This window comes from Vombatus ursinus, unplaced genomic scaffold (genome assembly GCF_900497805.2).
Source record: "Vombatus ursinus unplaced genomic scaffold, bare-nosed wombat genome assembly UNPS02014773.1, whole genome shotgun sequence".
Lineage (NCBI taxonomy): Eukaryota > Metazoa > Chordata > Mammalia > Diprotodontia > Vombatidae > Vombatus > Vombatus ursinus.
Genome location: NW_020954551.1, coordinates 26511453 through 26535153, shown reverse-complemented (window position 1 = coordinate 26535153; position 23701 = coordinate 26511453). Strand labels below are relative to the sequence as shown.

The 23701-nt window shown below is 38.1% G+C and overlaps 1 protein-coding gene across 6 annotated transcripts in view; it reads left to right on the top strand.

Moving 5' to 3' along the window:
* IL5RA (interleukin 5 receptor subunit alpha) overlaps positions 1-23701 on the top strand; it is a 51411-nt gene that overhangs the window by 3705 nt on the left and 24005 nt on the right. For 4 of the 6 annotated variants that reach the window (XM_027863932.1, XM_027863931.1, XM_027863936.1 and 1 more), the window contains exons 2-10: positions 209-346; positions 1003-1497; positions 1609-1693; positions 3492-3637; positions 4186-4324; positions 12329-12458; positions 12791-12978; positions 15658-15803; positions 22296-22434. In XM_027863932.1, coding sequence (XP_027719733.1) covers positions 1612-1693; positions 3492-3637; positions 4186-4324; positions 12329-12458; positions 12791-12978; positions 15658-15803; positions 22296-22434 — 970 coding nt within the window. In that variant the 5' untranslated portion in view covers positions 209-346; positions 1003-1497; positions 1609-1611. The remainder of the gene's footprint in view (positions 1-208; positions 347-1002; positions 1498-1608; positions 1694-3491; positions 3638-4185; positions 4325-12328; positions 12459-12790; positions 12979-15657; positions 15804-22295; positions 22435-23701) is intronic. The other 2 variants (XM_027863934.1, XM_027863933.1) reach the window with 2 other exon arrangements.

Here is a 23701-nt window from a genome sequence, read left to right as displayed (position 1 = left end):
TAGTAATCAGGAAAGTTGATTCCAGGTCATTTCACAGATAAATGTCATTTCAATTTTAGCCACGACCATCTCAAAAAGCTGAAGAAAATAGACTCTATATTCTTTTAATTAGTCTAATTATAATAAGTAACTGAAAATACTATATAGTGTTGCTATAGATCAAGTCAGTAAAGAAAATCCTCAATGGGATGTTGTTTTGTATTTATAGATTAAGCTGAATCTTCAAATTAGATTTCAAAGCTGGCAAAAAAGAAAGCCAAGATTTCTATTCTGTTCTCCCCAAGTAATCTCCAGCCCTTTCTTACCAATGGAATAATAAGATTGTTTTTATTGAGTCTCATCACAGGTATGATTTTTTTATTAAAGTTTTTTTCCTGACTATTTCCTGTTGTAATTGTCTTTCCCTTCTCTGAAGATTATAATGTTTATTATCACTATTGTACATATATAATGCATGGTAATAATAGCTAGCATTTATATAATACTTTAAGGTTTGCAAAGCACTTCACAAATATCTCCTTTTATCTTATTATATATTTATTTTTTTTATTTACTTATGCTATTTATGGAGCATGCAGAGATAAGTTGCCTTGTGCCATTATCCATTTCATCTTTAAAGTCTTCCACTAAAGTATAAGCCCTTCAAGGGTAATGACTAGGCTTTTGACCCTTTGTAAGTCTCCTTTTTGAGTCTTTTATAATGCAGTCTGTTTACATGTATGTACATGTAGAAGGAGGGTTAGGAAAGTCAGTCGCAAATGTTGAGAAGGGGACACTGTGCAGTTCTGTTAGAGAATACACATTCCAGCTATAGTCTCAAAGCTTGTTCATGTGACATATTTATTATTTATGGGTATCCTGTGGTCTTCTTATAATACTTTCCTTTTTCTCGTCTGTCTGTGTCTTTTTATTTATGGAAAAGTTTGTTCTTGCCAGCATGTATGTAGCATGGGTATCTATGTGGACTGACTTCCTGTTCTGTTCTTTCGTACCCTATTCTAGGTAATGACTGTGACTGTACTGTATACTTTCTGTTGAGGAGCTGTGTGGACTGCTCTTTGGGCCATTCATTTTTGGAGATCATCCTCTGCTGGGTTATTAATTGCCTTCTATTATACTGTGCAAACATGTGCTAACTTGTGTACAGGTCACAGCCTCTTTATCACTAAGGAGATGTTATTTGTGCATTGCTGTGGCCAAACAGTTCATCATCATGTGACCAAGTTGGTGATGAGTCTTTCCAAACATAGCTAGGCTGGTGCTTGGGCAACAGACATTCAGGTCTTTTCCAGGCCTGTGCTTGCAGCCCTTGTAGCTTCTTTGGCCCTGCCATATCTTCTGCTTTTGTGAAATAGCCTCTAAGTATCCAGGGCCCATTCAAGGACCCATACCCTAGGGAGGCATCAGAGGATGACCTTATTGGAGGAGACCTCTGTGAGATGTACTAAGAAACAGATAACAGCACCAAGAACAACAGTAGTAACATAGGATTTTAAGGTTTGCATATGTCATCCATTGGATTAAATTGAACTGTATAATGGTATTTAGTTGTCAGATTTTTAAAAGGCACTATGGGTGATTTTCTGTGTGACCTCTTATTTTTAATAGAATATGATCATCATGGTGATTATTTTCCTGTTCCTCATTGGGTCAGCGGTGATATTGCAAGCAAATTCATGTCTGGAAAAAGAAAGTAAGTAATAGCTATAGAGGTTCAAATGTATGTCTCTTTTTAGTAATAGTAAATTGAGTACATTAATTTAAGTAGAACCTCAACTGGAGAATTGTGTGCATGTGAGTACATACATATATATGTGTATATATACACATATACACACACACATATGTACGTGTTTATATATGTGTGTGCATGTATCTATATCTATATCTAATATTGGAGGGAGACTGTTGGTGCCAGGATATATGTCCTTTAAATATACTATTGTAATAGATACTACTCTGGCCTCCATTGCCTGAAGGTCAGGTGTGTTTCCTTCCCCAAACGTTCTGTGGTTTCCCTAGGGGGCTGGGATTGTCTCATCTCTGCCAGTGGCAGTGTGATGTGTTACTTTATCTCAGGGACACTACTTCTAGGAGCAGGAGTGTTAAAGAAAACCACCGAGAAGAATGGGCGGTCCCTACCCCACCCTAGACTTATTTCAGCTTAACTGTGTGTTTTTAAAACATCTGTTAAAGAATAAATTTGCCGTATTTAATATTATTTCTGATGAACACCCATGGTTGACCTTGACCTTGTGTTGCTGGGTATCCCATTATTTTCAGAATGAAAGTTCAATGGGAGTCATACAGGAAATAGGGATTTTATATTTATCCTTCTTCTTCCTCACTTTCCCCTTCCCCTTCCTCCTCTTCCTTCTCTTCCTTCTATCTCTTCTGAGCTGGAAGTGTAATACAATCCCACTAGTGGTCATAGAAAATTTGACTTTCTACATTTCTGACCCAGGCAAGATTGTCTCTCCGTAGGCAGCCTGGTGGCCCCCACTCCCAGGGGCTGATCATATTGGTGACAGACTTAAGGTGGACACTTGGTTGGTTTTAGCCCTACTGTAGCTCAGAATTCCTGAGCTCAAGCAATCTACCAGTTTCAGCCTCCCTAGCAGCAGGAATAGGAGTGCATCACCATACCCAACTTAGTTTCATCTTTTTTTTAGAATCGCTGCATTATTCTAGCTCCTCAAAACCTTTTTGGATCCCCTCAGTTCTCTTGTTCAAAGTGTTAGATCTCCCCCTAAGAGTTTGAACTTAATGGTGAAGGAAGAGAGAACTGACCTGTGCCTGTATGCAGAAAACTTTTTGAAATTTTGTCTGCCTGAGCCACATGATTTAAAGAACCAAAATGGACTAGACAGTTGCTTACATGTAGACAAAGCCCAAGAGACATTTTGGGGAAAATGAGTAATCAATCAGAAGTGAAAGAAGATGGTGATGCATTAAAAAACCAACTTGTTTTCAGTGCCTATTAAATCATTCTAGATAACAATAGACAAGTGGGGTAAAAATTGTTAATCATATGGCAAAATTTACATTGTTTAATAATGTAAATAAAGGACAAACAGCAACAAAGGTGAACTATTTGAATTAGAAAATATATAGAGAAATCAAATTTGACTTTGAGATGCTTTCTAATATAGATTATTATTTATGCTAATGCAGCTAATAATGATAATTTATATTTTTGTGCCAGGCAACATCTAGAGCAGGGATTCTTAACCTTTATTGTTTCATGGACCCCTTGGGCATTCTGGTGAAGCCTATTGACTCCTCAGAATGTTTTTAAATACAAAAAATAAAATACATAGAATTACAAATGCAAATAAGTTACATTGAAATAGTTATTATATATTTTAAAAAAATCATGGGCCACAGGTTAAGAACCTCTGGTTTAGAACAATGGTTTTAGTCACTGCATTTTAATATCCAATATAAAAATGAATATTATTTTGTTTTTTTTCTCCCCTTTAATTCAACAGTTTCACTTCTCCCACCTGTAAACTTCACTATTATAGTAACTGGTTTATCTAAAGTTCTTTTACATTGGAAACCAAATCCTAACCAGGATCCAAAGATAAATGGCATAAAATATAAAGTGAGAATTAATACTCCAAATGAGGATGATGTGAGTATTAAAGATATGTATTTCTTGCACACAGTCCATTCGATTCAATTTTTTACATGACACATAATTTCAAACTCAAACCCACTGAGGAAGGCAGATGAAGGAGACAAATCAGTCTGACTCAGTCTTCCTACCAAAGTGATCCTAGTTTGTGGCTTGATATCATAGAATAGACTTTGGGGAAGTGATTGAAACACTGTATTTTGCATCCTGAGTAGCACTATTAAAAGCAAATGAAATTTAGCTGTATTCTAAATTCTTACTATTGAGAAAGAACATGTGCTAGAATTGCAGCTTGGTTTTTTGGAAATATTTTTTATCTAAATTAGAAAACAGAAGAGCCCGTCACACAAACAATGCAGAAATCCACAGGAAGTTTGAATGTTGATTTTTATCCAGCTGCAGATATCACCTAGCAAAGCTGTTTTGTTGCATTGTGGTTAGACGTTGTTTTCAGAAATAGGAGACAATGTTTATCTAATTGAAGTAGTCTTCTTATTATGGTTGTTTCCTTGCCATGTTTCATGGTTTCTGGGATTTATTTCCAGTATGAAACTCAAAAGACCCAAAGCAGAAGTGTAAGTGTACTTCACCAGGGATTTTCAGCAAGTGTGCAGACAATTCTTCATTGCGATTCCAGTTTTTTCCAAAGTAGTTGGGTTTCAGCTGAGCTTCCAGCCCCTCCAGGTAAGATATGATCTGGGATAAGCTTTGATTGTTTTGTTTTGTTTTTTATTATTATTGTTGAGACAATCAGGGTTAAGTGACTTGCCCAGGGTCACACAGCTAAGCAAGTGTCTGAGGCTGGATTTGAACTCAGGTCCTCATGACTCTAGGGCCAGTGCTCTGTACACTGTACCATGTATCTGCCCCTAGTGGAGATTTATTTCTACTTCCTTAAGGAATTTTCGTAGAGAATTGTTGGGTATAACACTGAGATATTTGCAGTAGTTTTGTTGTGTTTTACCTTGACACACTGCACATGATTGGCTTTAGGCTTTTAATAAATACATGTATTTGACATTAATCTTAGACATGCTCATTCTTAATATGTTCCTATTATTGTATTTTTTTCATAGTGAAGTTGTAAATTGAGCCACCCAGTATGCTTGTTAAAATGCATTTATTGGCATTTGCTCTACTCAGCCAGTGGATTTATTGGTTTGATAGAACACGTGAAATGAACAAGTAGACAGGAACGTCTCAACTTGTCACTGGTATGAGAAAGAATTAAAACCTTAATCTCAAGAAGGGAGGGGAGCAGACATATTCATCCTTGGGTGTATAGGGTGGTTTAGTTTTAGTCTACATAATGCTACTTTTATCACTTGTTAAAATTCTTAAGAGGATTTCAACCGCCAGAGTTAGGTCTAAGAAAGACAAACAGAATTGGGCTGTATGCAGCCGAATTTATTTCTCTCAAAGTGGGCAGGCATGCATATGAATGCATGGGAGCTGCAGTCATGACTAAGCTCCATTTTGATTGTTTATTGTGTGTTGTATATATTGAGAACCAGGAAAAACAATCTTGCCAAATTAATGGATGACAAGAATTTGTCACAAAATTGAATTGTGATTTTAATCATAATCAAAATTGAATGGAAATTTTAATAATTTTGTTGGAAACAATGAGGCCTTAGAAGTATCACAGGGCAGGGAGGAAAGGACTCTAAGAATTATACAAAATCCTAAATAGAAATAATAAAGCAAAGTCATCCAGTTAACCACATAATGGTATAGGGGAAGAATGCTTAATTAGGAGTTGGAAGAATTCAATTAGAGTTAAAATGCAAACATCCTATAGGGACAACACATTAAGCTATTGTCTGTCATTAACATCTTATTAGGAATTAGTTTCTTAGATTGTTTTTCAACTTGACAAGGAGCTAAGAAGGAAAGGGACAAAGGGAAGAGAAGTTTTAATTGGGAGGGAGTAAGTAGAGAGAAAGCATCGGGCACTGTGGAGGAAGGACTGATCTGGGTAGAGATCCACATGTGGCCAGAAGCAAGATGCACTAGATGTTTGTGGAGTCTGAGAGTAGGAGAAAGGGCTTGTATAAGAAGGGAAATCCCCAAGTAACCTTTTTCCTACTTCATCATTTTTTGAGGGTTGCCACTGGTTATCATCTCTACATCAGTGGTTCCTAACCACGGCATGTGGTCGGTGGACACACACACACACATTTTTTTAGGCAACAAGCAAGATGAAGCAGAGGTTGAAGCAAATTTGAACCAATAGATATCACCAATACTTGATGAGATGAAACTCACATCTGGAATTTGGGTCCAAATCTTTGAAATTGTCACTGAAAAGAGAGTCGTTTGTAAAGAGACCACCCTATTTGATATTTATTCAAAATAGTAATAATGATAGAGTTAGTATTTATATATTTTAAGGTTTTCCAAGTACTGTACAAATATCATTTAATTTTGTCCTCACAACAATGTTGGGAAGAAGGTGCTATTATTATCCCCATTATCACCATTACAGATGATGAAACTGAGGCAGTCAGAGGTTAAGTGACTTGCCTAGGGTAACACAGGCAGTAAGTAAATGAAGTGGGATTTTAATTCCTGAATGCAGGTCCAGTGTGGCATTTGCTGTGCCACCTAGCTGCCTCAAAAGAAATAGAAGAGATAAAAAGAGGAGTGGGTTATCATAACCTAGGAACTAGAGGGATGGGGGAAGCATAACAGAGATCATCTGACAGATGACCAAAGAATGAGAAGAAATTATTTTGATAGTGGATCATGCAGACCACCTGAACAGATGGGGGAAACAGATGAAGATACTGAGAAACAGGTTGTAAGCAGATAGAGCCATAATATGGTAGTGAGGGGAGACTTAGCACATCCAGATATCTACTGGAGGGAGCTCTCCCTCCTTCTCCTTTAACTGCCATGGTCTCCCCCCCCTCTCTCTTCACTCTCCTCTTCCTCCCCCTTTCCTATTATCTCTCCCTCTTTTCCTTCCCCCCCTCCTTTCCTCTTCCCTTCTTTCCCTTTTCTCTCTCTCCTCCTCTCTTCTGCTCTCTCTCGTTCTCTATCCCTCCCTTTCTTCCTCCTCTTCAGTTAAATTTCTTGATTAGTCTTAGTGAAAGTTTTATCCTTCAAAAAGTAAAGGATTCAACAAAGGAAAATTCTCTTTTGCATTCTGGTTCTCACTAACGGGGAAGAACTGGTTGCTGGGGTGAAGAGACAGGGAATTTGAGGAAGGTGACCTTTTCATCCTAGAGTTTGTGATAGAGAAAGGAGGTTAAAGCCAGTCGTCATCTGAAACGTACTCTGGATTTGTGAAGAGCAGATGTCAAAGGATTCAGAGGAAGATTAGGTAGGATATCATGGAATAAAATTCTACATGATAAGTCAACTCACAAGGACTGGGAAACACTCAAGGATGAAATTTCGAAGACAGGGAAGAAAATAATTCTGATCAGAAAGAACTGAAGTAGTCTAAAGAGAGACATTTGGATGCACACAGCACTAACCAATAAACTTAAATTTTAAAATGTTTTGTACAGAAGATGAAAACAAATGCGGATAAAAGAGGATGATCAGAGACATGGCATAGTTCTAAAAATAGTGTCAGGAGCACTAAAGTTTAAAATAGGCTTAGTCTGGCAAGGAAAGCTAGGGACAACAAAAAGTGTGGGGTGGGGTGGGGTGGGGTAGAGGTAGTCTTTTTTTAGGCAGCAAAGTTGCAAAGTGGATAGAATGTCAGGAAAAACTGAATTTCTAACCCGTCTTGGACACTTACTAAATGTATGATCCTGGACAAATCACTTAACATTTCTCTTCTTTGGTTTCTTCATCTGTAAAATGGGGATAATAAAAGTACAAAGCACTTTGTGAGCCTTAAGGAGCCACGTAAATGCTAGCTCTAATTATTAAAGCTACATTAGAGGAAGGATGGGGATCAAGGAAGGGATGGGATTTCTGTTTGGTGTACAGATGGATAATGACAATAGATAGAGGGCAATGCTGCTTCATCTTTATTTTCCTCTCCCCCCTCCCCTCCACCTTTTTCAGCTGAGGAAAGAGATTGTTAACCTGGGAAGGGAGAAACACAAATGCCTGACAAATGGTCCTTTGCAATTGTAATTGCAATTACTTGGCTGAAGGCATAGTGCCATGCTTATCAGATTTGCAGATGACACAAAGCTGGGAGGGATAACTGATACACTGGGATCCAGAAAGATCCTGACAAACTAAAACGTGGGGCTGAATCTAATAGTATAAAATTTTAGTCTTGCACTTGAATTCCAAAGAAATGACTTTATAAGTACATTGTAGGAGAGGTCCTGGGCAAGTCACTTAACCTCTGTCTCATTTTCCATATCTGAAAAAATGGGAATAACAATAGCCTTTAATTCACAGGGTTGTTGTAAAGATAAAATGGGATAATATTTGCAAAGCACTTTGCAGATCTTAAAGTGCTTTGTAAATGCTATCATCATTATGATTTTGAGGTAGTTTGTAAAAGAAAAGATCTGGGTGTTTTTTATGAACTGTAAGTTTAATATTAGTCAATGATGTGATGTATTGACTCAGAAAGCTAATGTGATTTTTGACTTGATTAAGAAAGGTATAGCTTATAAGTATAACAGCCTGTGATGATAATATAGGAGGCAATGAAATGGGTCTTTACATTCACATTGTTTCCTCCTCTTTGACTTTAGGGAATTTATTTTAGTTGAAAAATTCTGAGTTTAGTCACAGTCGCTCCAGCTTCCAAGTTAGGAAAGTTCCTGATATTCTGGGAGAGTTCTAGTTAACCCTTGGCCTCTTTGTGGTTGAGGCAAAATTCAGTTTACTTGGAACATTCAGATAGTGAAACACCATATATTATGGTGTCTGTGGACAAATAGGCATGGGGGCGGGGGGAGATTGAGGAAAGAGCTGACCTTTTCTTGGGACTTCCATCAGCCTGGGTCTCCAGCTGGGATTTCTATAGAACCAATGATTCTCCTTGATATCTCCAGTCTTTGAACTTTGATATTGCTTATCTTGGTATACATGATTGTTTGAATTAACCAAAAAGTATTTGCAGCTAGTCAAGGTACCCTAGTCAAATGGGATGGTTTTGAACCCACCCTTACACAGGCATAAGGAGGTGATAGCTCTACTATACTTTCCCCTGGTCAAACTATATGTGGAGTATTTTGTTCAGTTCTAGGCAGCACAATTTAACCTGGAGAATATCTAGAAGAAGGCTATCAGGATACTAAAAAGCATTTAGTCTATGTTAATACAAATATCAATTGGAGCAATTGAGATTGTTTATTCTGGAGAAAAGAAGATTCAGGGAGTCTGTGGTAGTGGTCTTCAAGTATTTAAAAGACTTCCATGTGAAAGAGGGATTAAATTTATTCTGTTTCTTTCCAAAGGTAAAACCAGAAGTAGCATGTGAAAGTTACAGAGAGAAGAATAGGCTAGGGGGCAAATTTAGGCCAAATATAAACAAAAACTTCCTAACAATTAAAATCAGAATAGGCTGCCTGTGGAGGTAGTGAGTTCCCTGTCATTGGAGGTCGTGAAGCAGAGGCTGGATAATCATTTACTGAGTATGCTGTAGTGGAATTTTTTTCTAAGGTATAGGTTGGACTAGGTGGTCCCTGAGATATCTTCTAAATCTAAAATTCTCTGATACCTGGACAGGTGGAAGTGGAGATGGGGAAGGGGACCAAAGTTATTACAAAGGGTCTGTCAGTCCACATGTGCACTAAACATACCTTCTGTAGAATGATTGAATGATGTCTCCCATGTATTACAGTTTTTCAAATATGTATGGAATCTGATGTGATTGCTAGTATATGCATATACTTAAAAACATTATTAAATCCATAGTCATTTTTGTTATTTTTTTTCAATAAATAGGCATTACTTGTACAACTATTACCATGTGAGGGTCTGCAACATTTTTTCCCCTCAATTATATCCTTTATTTTAAAAAATCAATTTTATTTTATTTTCAGTTCTGAATTCTCTCTCTCCCACCTCTCCTTCACTTCCCACTGAGAAAACAAGAAACATAAAGTCCATTATAAATTCCCACACTAGCCATGTCCAGAAATATCTGCAACATTTATTTTTGACTGTAAAAAGGAACCTCCTTTTATGAAAAGATTAGGAATCACTATTCTAGGTGTTAAAAGCCAAGTAGTACCTGATGGTAGCAGTTTACACATTTTCTGTGTTTCTAACTCAGAAGATTTAAATAAGTGGAGAAGTTCCTGACATTAAATTTTATAAAATATTATATGGATGCATATTTGATAAAGTTATATATACCTCTATTTATCCATCTATCCATCCAGCTAGCTAGTCTTCTGTCTGGGATGATCTGGATTTGTCTTTTCTAAATGGCCAGTAAATGAACTAGATTTAAAGTCCCTCCTTTGGCACCTGTTGGGTTCATAGTATACAACAGCTAGAAGGGACCTCATTTTTCTATGGCTGTTTCTCCTCAACAAGAACCCTGTGAGGTGGTTGTATGTGTGTTATTATCTCCATTTTATATCTGGGGCTTACAGCAGTTAAATGACTTGACCAAGGTCACATGACTCACAAGGGTCTGAGTTGGGATCCAAACTCCCTCCCACTCCCACCCCTCTGCACCCTTGATGTTGTTCACTGACTGATGTTAATGGTTTGGGCATTCTAAAACTGATAATAGGAACTTAGTTGTCAGAATTAGAGATGACATTAAGACTGAATCATCTGAGGTTAAGGGTATGAGAACCACTGATTGGCTTAATAATTTAGGGTATATAAACCTTTTAATTAATGCTACTTTCAGCTGAACACTTGGAAAAGAAAATAAAGAAAAGTTGAAAGTAAAGAAATATACTTTCAATTTCTGGGACACAGGAACTCACCTGGAAACAGTTGGCCTAGTTTTTAGACAGAAAGAGAAGTGATGATGAAAAGCATGAAAATGCTTGGAAAAAATATAGATGGCATCATCATCATCATCATCACCATCATCAGCATCATTATCATTATCATCGCATCTCATTTTCTCCATTGTGATGCAGCCGTCTTCTTAGTTTTGTTTTATTAATATGTATTTCTAAACAGCCATCTTGCCTATGTAATAGGCCTGGAAGGAACCATAACTAGCCATGTTATACAGTTCCATGGCTCTAGAATTATATCAGTAACTGAAAACAAAATTTGAAGGACCTTCTCATTCTTTGAGAAACATCATCTTCATATTCTTTGTGGCTAATGGATCAACTTTTCTACTCGTCCAACACATATTCATGGAACACCTACAAGGAGCATAGTGCTAGTCACTCTTGGATAGGGGTGCTAGGTGGACAAGAATCCATGCCAACCACAGGTTGAATCAAGTTTAGAAACCAACGCAGTTTCTTCCCAACCAGGTTTGAGCACAATTTGAAGGAAAATCGTTAATAATAAAAAAAGTCACTTCTGATGTAAACTAAGCAGAATAAGTCCAAAGCAAACCATTAAAAGATATTTCTAAGACATGAAGGTTTTGAGAACTTTCCCTTGATAACTTCAAAATGGATTTGAGCACAATTCATCTAGTCTTTCTGTAAATGGAAAGATTTCCTCATGTAGACCACAATAGTTATGCACAACTGGATTGGTTTTATAATGGTTGATCTAGTTGGTTAAGTCACCATAAATCAGTCATTGAACATACTTTCTCACCTAATGTATTACCTTATGTCCCTAAAAATACCTTTACATTCACTCGACCAGCTTGTTTCTGTCCCAGCATTTTGAATTGTCTGCCAAACAAGCTGTTAGCCTGCCCCATCTGATGAATTTTTCAGTTGCCCATATTTTTCTTCTGCTCAGGGACTTTCTGCAGCTGCATTCTTAGGGATTACTGTTGACAGTAACATACCTTCTTCCTCACTTATGACAATTTTATTGCTGGCCTGAAGGCTTGCTAGCATTTGTGACACCAAGACATAAAAAATCTCAGCAGATCAGCTTCCAGAGCATGGAGCTCTCCAGGGTGTTACTTTTTAACTCGGTTTCATTGAGTCTTTTAAGCCCATTGCTCTGGGAGCCAAATGTATTCCTGGAGCTCCCAGAGATATAGAGCCAGTGCAGCTGTGGGCTTGATGAGGGTTTCTCTCCCATCTGAGCAATCCCCAACAATCCAGCTCCTATTTGCATTAGAGAGGTGTTAGCTCTGCTCCAGGCTCTCACTATTTCCCCATACAAATCCTTTACTCTAGCCAAATTGGCCTCACTGTCTCCCCCAAAAGCTCTGGTGTTCTCCAACCATTGTTCAAATACTTTCCCCTGCCTAGAATGGCTATCTTATTCTTTTTATCTAAATCCTACTCATTCTTCAGGTGCCCCCTGCTTTCCTTCCTCTCCTTCTTCCCCAGACGAAGAGATTGCATTTTGTCCTAAATTTCTGATAATTTGAGAGGGAACAGGGAACTAGAGATTCTTGAACTGAGAGAATGACATCATCAGAGTGGTGCTTTAGGCACATGATTTTGTGAGCTTTGTGAATGACGGAATGGAAAAGGGATGAATAAGACTGGAAGTAGGGTGACCTATGTGGAGACCATCACAATAGCCTAGGAGAGAGGTGACAAGGGTCTTCTTGCCTTTGAGGCCAGCTTTTTATCCACTCTGTTTCAGTGCTTCCCATTCTCAGGGATATCCCTGATTGCCATTGTTTTGACCTCACAGGAGCTCCTGGGACCTCAGTTACGAATCTGACTTGTGTCACTAACATCTTGTGGGGTGATGTGTCTCTCCGTTGCACCTGGTTTGTTGGCAGGAATGCCCCAGAGGACGCTCAGTACTTCCTGTTCTATAGGTTTGTCTCTATTTGTTACTCATTCGTTCAGTCACGTCTGACTCTTCATGAACCCGTGGACCACAGCACGCTAATGTTGTCCATGGTGTTTTCTTGGCAAAGATGCTGGAGTGGTGTGCCATTTCTTTCTCCAGTGGATTAAAGTGAACAGACTAAATTACTCAGGGTCATACAGCTAGTAAGTGTTGGAGGCCTGATTTGAACCCAGGTCTTCCTGACTCCAGGCCCAGCACTCCATCTGCTGAGCCACCCAGTTGCCTTTTCGTTATTGACATATATGCAAATAACTAATTTTCTCCAGTTTTATAATACTTATCTGTATTATAATTTAGGTTTGACATCTACACTGAAGAATGCCAAGAATATAGAAAAGATTCATGGAATAGAAATATAGCTTGCTGGTTTCCAGAGACTGCCATAGATAGAAAAGGGCGTGGACAGCTGGCAGTACATGTTAATGGCTCAAGCAAACAAATTGCCATCAAACCATTGGATCAGTTGTTTGACCTTCATGCTATTGGTAAGGAAGACTCGTGGGATCATGGATCAGAAGGAACCCTAGAGGCCCGTGAGGCCAACCAGCCCCCTCATTTTACAGATGAAAAAACTGACCAAGACACTTAAATGACTTGCCCAGGATTGCCTAGCTAGTGTCTAAAGCAAGATTTAAACCCAGATATTTCAGACTCAAAGACTAGCCCTTTGTACACTGTGCTACTCTTTATTCCCCAAATCTAAAGTTGGAATGGAAGACCTTTATAATAATGATTTGCATTTTATAATTACATAATTTTGTATAGGCAATATAGCTATTACATTTCAGAATTTTAAGGTTCTGTCACACGTGTGTATATTTTCATTTTACTCTTACGACCACTTTGTCAGTTTGATCAGGCAGATGAATTTTATCATCCCCATTTTATAGATAAAGAGACCTAGTGCAGTAATGATTTGTTCAAGTTCACACAGCTGTAAATGGCAGAGCCTCTTCTAACTCTATTTCCAGTCTCTTTCTACTGGACCAGGGCCTCTTTATAAGAGGGAAGTAAACAGAATTAACACCATACTATGGGCCTAATGGGTTGCATCAACATTTAATGGTTAAGTTTCAACATTTTCTATGATTTATATGTCCAGAGTAGACGTGACATAATAAGATCCACTGTATTTGCAAGACTGTGTATTGCAGTTATGACCACTGACAGATTTTCTAGGGTATTCTAAAATATCAATTGCAGAAATGTGGGCAAAAAGGCATAGGTGACAAAACTAAATCTAATGAAATGGGGGTCAGTTAGAGTGTGACAATTCATAGAATCATGAAGATCAGAGCTAGAAGGAAGCAACGAATTCATCAAATCCACCCCACACATTTGGCAGATGAGGAAACTGAGGCTCAGGGAATAACTTGCTCAAGGTCGCAGAGTTATTAGAGCTAGGACTCAAACTCAAGTCTTTGGGCTTCAAGTCTGGTGCTTATATTATTCATGGCCTTTGATTGGTCTACTAATAGGCTTACTTACTTTCACTTTATTAACAAAGAGTGAGACTGATGATCTAGTGGAAAGGACCCAGAGCTGAGAGTCAGAAGAGATGAATTTGAATCTTAATTCTACCATAGGCAGTGTGGTGTAGTGGATAGAGGACTGGCCTTGAAACCAAGAAGACCTGGGTTCAGATCTTGTCTCTGATACATACTGGAAGGGTGACCCTGGGCAAAATCCTTCAGGGGTGGGGAGCCTGTAGCCTTGAGGCCACCTGTGGCCCTCTAGGTCCTTAAGTGCAGCTCTTTGATTGAATCCAAGCTTCACAGAATGTCAGTCAATTTCAGTCAAAGGGCTGTACTTGAGAACCTAGAGGGCCTCACAGCCACAAGTTCCCCACCCCTACTTAACCTTTCAGTGCTCAAGGCCTGCAGTGTCAAACTCCACAAGCAGCCTGCAAAACTAGTAAGTGCCCACTTAAATCAGATGAAAAAAATATAATCAGGAAATGTCTAAAAAAATTAAAATATAATATAACATATATAATGTTAATTTATGACTTTCTAAATCAATATGCTGCCCTCAGGGTTTCTATTTGAGTTTGAAACCACTGCTCTAGGCAACTCTTTAATGTTTCAGAGAAAGCGTCGACCTGTATTGGCGGAGAAAGTTTCCTCATCTGGGAAATCACAGGTTCAGTCCCTATCCATACCTTCTACTCATTATTTGGATAACCCAAAAGGAGGCATTTAACGTTTCCAAAACCAGGAAAATGAGCTAGTCAAATGATATTGAGACGAAAAGCCCTAAACTGTGAATAGAGAGATTTAGATTCTAGTCTGGACTTTGTTACTCCACTGGGTTACCTGGGGCAAATTATTTCACCTCTTTGGCCCTCAGTTTCCCTATCTATCAAAACAGAGGGGCTATACTAGAGCTCTTAATCTCTTCAGCTCTAATTTAATGATCTGACCTGTGATCTAGGCAGTAACACCTACTTCCTTTCTCTTCCTCATAATACCTCCCTGAGAAGGTCAAGTGAGAGAACAGATGAAAAGTACTTTCAAAAGGGAAAAAGCTTTATACAGATGAATGATTCTGTTGAATCAGAGGATTTTTGTGCTACAAGGGATCTCAGATCTTATCTAACCCCATAATTTTACAGATGTGGTCACTAAGACCTCAAAAAGGGAATTGAACAATCAATCCAAGGTCATGTAGTTAATCATGGAAACCTAGGTCCTCTCATTCCTAATTCCGTGTACTTTCCATTCATTGTGACTCACCGTCCTTAATTGTCTACCCTGACTGAGTCATATGGAGAATAAGGCCTTATAATGCAACTGAGAGGGCATTGTAAAGTCTCATTGGGAGTAGAGCCATAACTTTAAATTCTATTCAGAGTAGGGAACATGGCATCTTTGAGGTTGAGGAAGAATTCTCCTGAGTGAGGACCCTATCCAGGAGAAACTGTGTCCTTCACCTTGGAGATGACCTTGATCATGGGTGGGTATCTTTGTCTTGCAAGGAGTGATTCAATTTATGCTGCATCAGAGATAGTTAATTATGTTTAAAAATGTATTTGGTTGCCAGGATCCCTGCTAGCTCCTGCAGTTGTAGACATTTCACATTCTATCCTAGAAATGCCTTACAATTTTGAAATGGCATCTGGGAGCATCTATTCTCATGAAATTGGTTCTTTTTTTCAAATCTAGATCAAGTGAATCCTCCAGTGAATGTCACTGCAAAACTGGAAGGAAACCGTCTGTTTATACAATGGGAGAAACCAGTTTCTAACTTTCCTAAACAATGTTTTGATTATGAAGTGAACATCTACAATATAAGAAGGGATTATTCAAAGGTAATTCTAATAGATGGTGTTGCATATACTTTGGAGGTCTTTGTTAATTATCTACTATTTCCCTGGTTGAACCATGATGTGTATAAAGGCAAGGCTGGGGGTTCAGTCTCTACAGACTAGTTGACTTCCCCCGACAAAACTCTGTCCACAGGTACATTTCTTTCCTCTCTTTCACTGCCAAACTCTTAGAAACAGCAGTCTCTACTTATTATGTCTAGCTTCTTTACTATTCTTTTACTCCTCCATCCCTAACAGTTTGGCTTTTGTGCTCATTGATCTACAAAACTAGTTTTAATTTAAACAGTGACTTCCTACCAAAAAGAAAAATCTTTTTTTTATCTTCATATTCCTTGACATTGTTGTTTATTGTTCGTCTTTTATTCTTAAAGAGGACCAGACCAAAGACATCAGGAGAGTGATGTCTTGATTCAGAAGTGAATTAGATTTAAGTGAGGCTAAGCTGCATAAAGTTTTCAGCCTTACTCTCTTCTCCAGACATCACTGTCTTTTGGAGTCCAATGGCAAGACATAAGTCTAGGACAATGGCCCCAGATGCAGTGGGAGAGCTTGGCCTTTTTAAGCTAAGGTCTTTCCTAGATCTTAGTTTTTCTGAGGCAATGCCCATTCAAAAAGTAGGTCATCCTTTGCCTCAATTTAGCCACTTCTTGATTCTTGACATCTGTATACCATTGGACACTATTAATCACTTTTTCCTTAAAACTCTTGACTCCTTTGACTTCTATGCTATAGGACACTGATGGTTCACTTTGTACCTCTACCACTATATTCTGTCTATTCTTATTTATTCTTGCCCCTAAAAGTATGAATTCCCCAAAGCTCTGTCTCCAATTAACTTTATGGTCTTTTAAAAAATCTTTGTATTTTTTCCCTTGACAATATCATCCATTCTTATGCCTTCAACTTGTACCACTATGTAGATCACCTCATATCTCCAGCCCTCAAGTCCATTCTGAGCTCCAGACTCATATTTCCAGCTGCCTGATAGATATCTTCATCTTTATATCCTGTTGGCACCTCAAACTCTGAAACCATACTCATCATATTCCTCTCCAACCAAACCTATTCTTTCTCTTGTCATTCTGTTTTGAATAACAGTATCACCATTCTCCCAATTGATGAATGAATCAATCAATCAACAAACATTTGTTAAGCAAGGATTATACACCAGGCACTGAGTACACAAAGACAAAATTGAAGCAATCATTACCTTTGAGGGCATTACAGTCTAGCTGTACAAAAGAAATTTTGTACATACATTTCTTTTGTACATACAAAAGAAATAAAAAGTAGATACAAGGTGACTGGGTGCAGATAGGAGGCAGTAGCAGCAGGTGAGATCAGGAAAGTCTTCATGTAGAAGGTGGTACTTGAGGTGAATATTGAAAGAAAACTGAGAAATAATGAGAATTTCTCAGAAATCTGAGAAATGGTCATACAGAAGGATTGTATTTTAGGCATGCCAGTGCAAGAAAGTACCCCAGAAAGGCAGAAAAGTGGGAGATAGGGTGTGATGTTTGGTGAACATTAAGAAGACCAGATTAGTGAGATCATAAAATATATGAAGTGGAGTAAAGTATAATAAGACTGAAAAGATAAGTTGAATCTCAGTCATGAAGGGCTTAAATGATAACAACAACAACAAAAAAAAAAAAACAAAAAAACCAACAACCAGCTTTTATATTTGCTCCTAGAGATAATCAGAAGCCCTTGGAGGTTATTGAATAGGGCAGTGACATTATTAGACTTACATCTTAAGAAAATCCCTTGGTTGGCTGTTTGGAAGAGGGATTAAAGTGGGGAATGAACTGAAGTTAGAAGACCAATTAGGAAGCCATTACACTAGTTCAGGCAAGAGATGATAAGGGTCTGAACCAGGGTGATGGAGGTATGAGGGCAACGAAGGGAATAGATTGGAGAGATATGGTAGAGGTCGAAATGATAATATTTGATGACTGATTGGATATTTGGTGTCAATGAGCATCAAGAGTCAAAGATAACACCAAAACTAAAAACCAAGGTACCTGGAAGGATGGTGCTCTTGACAGAAATAGAGAAATTCATGAGAAAAGTGGGTTGGGAATGGGTAAGGGAAAGTAATAAGTAATGAAGTATTATTGTACTGTAAGAAATGACAAATATGAGGAATTTGGAAAAATGAGGGGGTTTGTATGAAATAATACAGAGTTAAATAAGCAGGTCCAATAGAAAAATATACATAACAAACAATGTAAATGAAAAAATTTAGTAGAAGGAAGTTAAATCTGAATATTGGAAAACCAATGAAGGTCTCAGAGAAGAGATAATGATACATACCTTACACGTCTTAGCTGAGGTATGAGAAAACTAGGTCAGAATCTTTTACACGTTGTTAGAAATGTCTCTGTATCAAATGCTTTTGCTTGGTTGTTTTTCTTTTTTGAAAGGGAGTGTTCAGTGTAGAAGAAGGTGGTAGGAAGTGACAGTGAAGTAAAGACAAGTTATAAATCAGGTACATTTTGTTAAAAAAATTATATTTATTACTATATATTTCAAGAAATATTGTATTGTTTGGGCCTATGAATTAGTAACATCTCGTAAGAGAACATTCAAGGCAAATTATATTAAATAGTACAGAGCAATCATATTGTCTGTATCTTTCAATTAATTGTGTGAGCATAATAACATGTTCTGGTTTAGCATAGTATTAGAAAATTTTGCCTTTTCTTATGCAGGGATGTCTTAGGTGTATAGATTATTCATTCAAGGGAAGAGGCTGCTTCGTTTTTGCTTCGTATCTCAAGAACCTAGCACATTGGCATGTATGCAGTAGGCACTCCATAAATGTTTGCTGTATTGAATTGAAAGTAGGCGTCCAGGTTGGCATTACTTGATATATTGATTGCCTTTTTGAGTAAAATTAAGGCATGAGAAGTTTTCCAATCTTTTGGTATTCTCTGGTATTCTCCCTTCTGTTAGGTATTTTGAGAACTGAGCCCTCACCCGTGTGACCTCCAACATGAATTTCCTCTCTAGTCAGTTGCTCTTTTCACCCCTGTTTTCTTCAGTACCATTCCCACTTCCTAATGCTGGAGGATATCAGAAACTTTGATATTAGCATTAGAATATGCCAGTTTTAGTGTTATTGATGGAGAAAAATGTTTATTATAGAAATCATTGCAGATCTGTCCATATTGTCGGTTTATTGTCTACTTCAAGTTTATTCTTTAATGTCTTCGAGATAATCGGATTTAATTAGGACTTGCACTACATTTTTGTATGCTTGTTTTTCCTTCTATTGCCCCTTGGTAATTTATAAGCTTATACTGCTCATGACCTTATACCATTTTCCTCTATAAGATTTAAAAACTGACTTTATATTCTAATTTGATGTTGCCTTTGGCTTCCACATCTCTCTACTTGGCAAGGTGATTGTTTGCTAACTGTAGAGTCTTCTGGACTTTTTCAGTCTCCTTGTTGTGGGTATTGATTTATATCCATTAAACCTAAACTTTCTTAGAAAATGATGGTAGTCTGTGTCCATATCTGTTCTTTTTTCCCTTTCTCATGTTTAATGGTAAAAGCTTATTTAATTCTAATTGGGCTTGCTTCAATTGCATGCCATTTCTTATTTTTCTTCTTCTAATTTGTTATTGATTTTGATTTTTGCTCTAACAAGTTGGTAGTTGGGTTGTATATGACTGATTTGGAAATGACTCTCATATCAGTAACAAGTGATTTTCTTTTTGTCAAAATGTTTCCTTCCTTCCTTCTTTCCTTGCTCCCTTCCCTCCCTCCCTCCCTCCCCCCTCTTCTCTCCTCCTCTTCTTCCTGGTGTTTGCATATCCAGCACTTCACAATTTGTTTTTAAAAAGAAAACTTCATGATATGTCAGCATGAGACTTCAGTATAGCTTACAATCCTTTGCTATGTTTTATTTCTTATTCCTGAACCATGCTTTTCAACATATTCTTTATTCTTTCCATATGCCTGCCTTTTCACTGAAGCAAATAAGCATTAGAATGTGATTTAATTTTGAAATTTTTCAGATTTTTAGCAGAATTTCAAAATCTCCTCATCCTCGGTGACAGTTGTCATAAACTTTATATTTTCCTGGGGATATTTTTGCAGCTATTTAATATGAGCATTTTTATGCGCCTAAGAGACATGAACAAAATCATCTCTGAAGAATTAAAAAGGGATATCACACAGAGGGCAATAGAACAGTGCATAGTGGGTGTGAGAAGGCTGCCAAATACAACAAAAAATGAACTTTGAAGATTATCAGGCAAAAAGGATGTTATCAGAGAAATATATGATAGAGAAAAATCAGCTGTTTCGTGATATAAGGAAAAGGAGTTCCTGGTAGACATCTTCTAGGTGCTCCACTGGTATTCTGGAGCTGTCGGGAGAAACTGAGGAAGACTTCCAGTTCAGTTTTGGACATATTGAATTTAAGATGTCCATAGAACATCCTGTTCAAGAAGTTAGGGCTGGACAAGTAAATCTGAGAAGCATCTGCATAGAGATGCCCAAGAAAGACTTCCTCAAGAGACATACAAATGAAAGATGGCTGGGGAAAGCCATGTCTAGTTCACAGTATCCAGCATGTTGGGGATACTGCCTTGGAGAGCTTGTGGGAGGACGTGGACAGAAATGAGGCAGGTTGGGCAGGAATAGATTAGAGGAGCTGCATTCTGTAGCATTGGAGGGGAAATCCCAAATGATGATCACAAATCTATTTGAGTACAACGAAATGTGAATGTGAAATGATGACGTGTCCTAAGAAATGATATTTCCTGTTGTCCTGAAACACACTAAAACCAACCCTACCAGCTCATTTATCTGAATCTCCAAAGAAAGCATGTGGGCCATCTTTCCCTTTTGCTACAATATCATTTTGCCTTTTGACATTATCTATAGTTGGAAAAGAATGGCTTATGCAATTTAATTCCTCCAATCATTCATCCACTGGTCACTCGAAATGGATCTTTTATTTTGAGTTCCAACGGTTAAGTTAGTATTTATGATCTAATCCCCACTCGCCCTGTTTTCTATCACTGAGCTAATGTTATAGCACAAATAGGGAACCTGCAGAGGGCTAACGTCCATTTCTTATTTTTCATTGTGTGGGCTGCTATGGCCAAAAAATTCATTGCCAAGTGGCCCTCCTACTGATGATGAGCCTCTCCACACTAAGCTAGGCTGGTCTCCAAAAAGCCAAGCTGATCTTTCGCCAGAATGACATTCAAAACCTTTCTAGAATGAAAGATTCTGCCAGTTTGAGCCTTTGGCATAGTCTTCAAGAACTCAGGGGGTTCACCTACCCTCTCAGACAAAGTGTTAGAGTAGTACATTGTAGAAGCGCCATACATAGTCAGAATTTAATGCGTTGCTTTACTTTCTTGTGAATTAGACGTGGCTTTCCCCAGCCATCTTTCATTTGTATGTCTCTTGAGGAAGTCTTTCTTGGGCATCTCTATGCAGATGCTTCTCAGATTTACTTGTCCAGCCCTAACTTCTTGAACGGGATGTTCTATGGACATCTTAAATTCAACATGTCCAAAACTGAACTCTTTATTTATTCCACAAACCCCCTCTTTTTCTGAATTTCTCTATTATTATTGAGGGCACCAACATCTACCCAGTCACCCTGGCTAACAACCTAGGTTTCATCCTTGACTTCTTACTTTCTTTTATCCATTTATATCTATTCTTTTGCCAAGGTCTCTTGATTTTTACCTTTATAACTTCTCTTATATATGCCCACTTCTGTCTTTGGACACTGCTACTACCCTGGTGAAGACCCTGATCACCTCATACCCGGAGTGTTGCAACAGCCTGCTATTTGATCTCCCTAGCCAGTCTCTCCCCATTCCAGTCCATTCTCCACTCAGTTGCCAAAGTGATCTTCCTAAAGTACAAGGCTGATCATGTCACCTTCCTACTCAATAAACTCCAGCAGTTTCCTGTCACCTCCAGGGTAAAATGCCAGGTCTTCTGTTTGGCATTAAAAACACTTCAATACCTGCCCCTCTCTCTACCTTTCCAGCGTTCTTATACCACACACACACACATACACCATGTGCTCTGTGATCCAGTCACTAGACTCCTTGCTGTTCCTCACACAAGAAACTCTTATCGCCTGGCATCAGGCATCTTTACCGCTTGTCTCCCATTCCTGGAGTTCTCTTCTCATCTCCATCTCCTGGCTTCTGTCAAGTTGCAGCTAAATTCCCATCTTCTATAGAAAGTTTTCCTGATCCCCCTTAATTCTATGACCGTCTATCTATCGATTATTTCCAATTTCTCCAGTTATTTGTACAGAGTTTTTTTGCATATTGTCTCCCCCATTAGACTATTTTTGCCTTTCTTTTTATCCCCAGCACTTATCCCAATGCCTGACATGTAAGAGGTCTTAATAAACGTTTATAGATTGGCTGAAAGTAGAGTTTTCAACAACAGATTTGTTAAATTTTTAATTTGTTTGTTTAGATACAGAAAATTCAAGGAAATTCTTTCAACTTGGTGATTGATCCTACTTGTAAGCATTCTTTAAAAATAAGAGCTACAGTGCATTTCAGTTGTAGAAAGAATGGACTTTGGAGTGAATGGAGTCAATCTATTTATGTGGGTAAGCATCAGTGGTTTCTGTTCTTGTTATAATTATAAATTTTTATAACTCTAAAAACTCTTCCAGGGTTAGTGTAAGATTGGTTTTAACTTCACCTGTATTTCAAATTTCATATGGACTCATTTTCTAATGACCTTCTGCCTTAGACATTTGGCATTTGAAATTGGATGTCCTATAGCATCTCAAATTCAGTATATCTGGAGCAAAACTCTTATTTTTTTCCCTAAATTTACTCCCTGCCTGACTTCCCTCCACCTATCCATCCAGTCACTGAAGTTCATAACTTTAGTGTTGTTATTCATCACACTCCCCTCATGCCCCAAATCCAATTAATTGCCAAATCATGTGATTTTTACCTCCACGGCATCTTCCAAATCTCCCCCCCCATTTTCCTTAAAAGATCACCCATCAAGAGTCAAAGGCAAAGATTGGCTTGGTCACCTATATATGACTTTAGGAAAGTCCCAAACTTCACCATGACCCATCTTTCTGATAGGGTAACAATTTTGGAACTAATTTACCCCAGGAGATAAGTGGTGTGAAAGTGAGACAAAATGATCAGGAACGCTTCCATTTTTCCCTTGAAGCAAATAGCCCCCTCGTAACCTGAAAAATGTGGCCATGTCTTCTTGAAATGAACTAGTACTAAATTTTGTACTGGTCAGCTCTGTGCCAGGGTTTCTGCTGAGCCAGGTGGCAGGGCAATAGTTTCAGGCTCTTAACTGCTCTCTCCTGGACTTTTGCAATTTTCTCCTAAGTAGTCCCCCTACTTTGAGCCTCTATCTTCTCTAAACCATCATACATAACTGCCAAAACTTAGATTTTCTGAAACATAAGCATTTACATTAGCCTACCCCACAAACTCCCATTGCCTTAAAGATCAAATATAAACTCTCTGACAATTTAAATTTTCTCACAACCAGTCCCCAACCTACCTTTCCAGTCTATTATATATACACCATTCGCCTTCGTACATTCTGCAACCCAACCAAATGGCCCTCTTGTGCTGTATTTGACCATTTCTGACTTCTCACTGGCTGTCCCACATGCCTGAAATCTAGTCTATATTCACCTCTAGCCTATAAAATCTCTTGTTTCCTTCCAACTTAGCTCAAGCACCATGCTCTACATGATGTCTTTCCTGATCTCTTCATTTTTTTTCCATGTTATCCACCCACAAGTTATCATGTATTTATTTGGTATGTATTTTGCATCTACATACACACACACACACACACACACACACACACACACACACACACACACA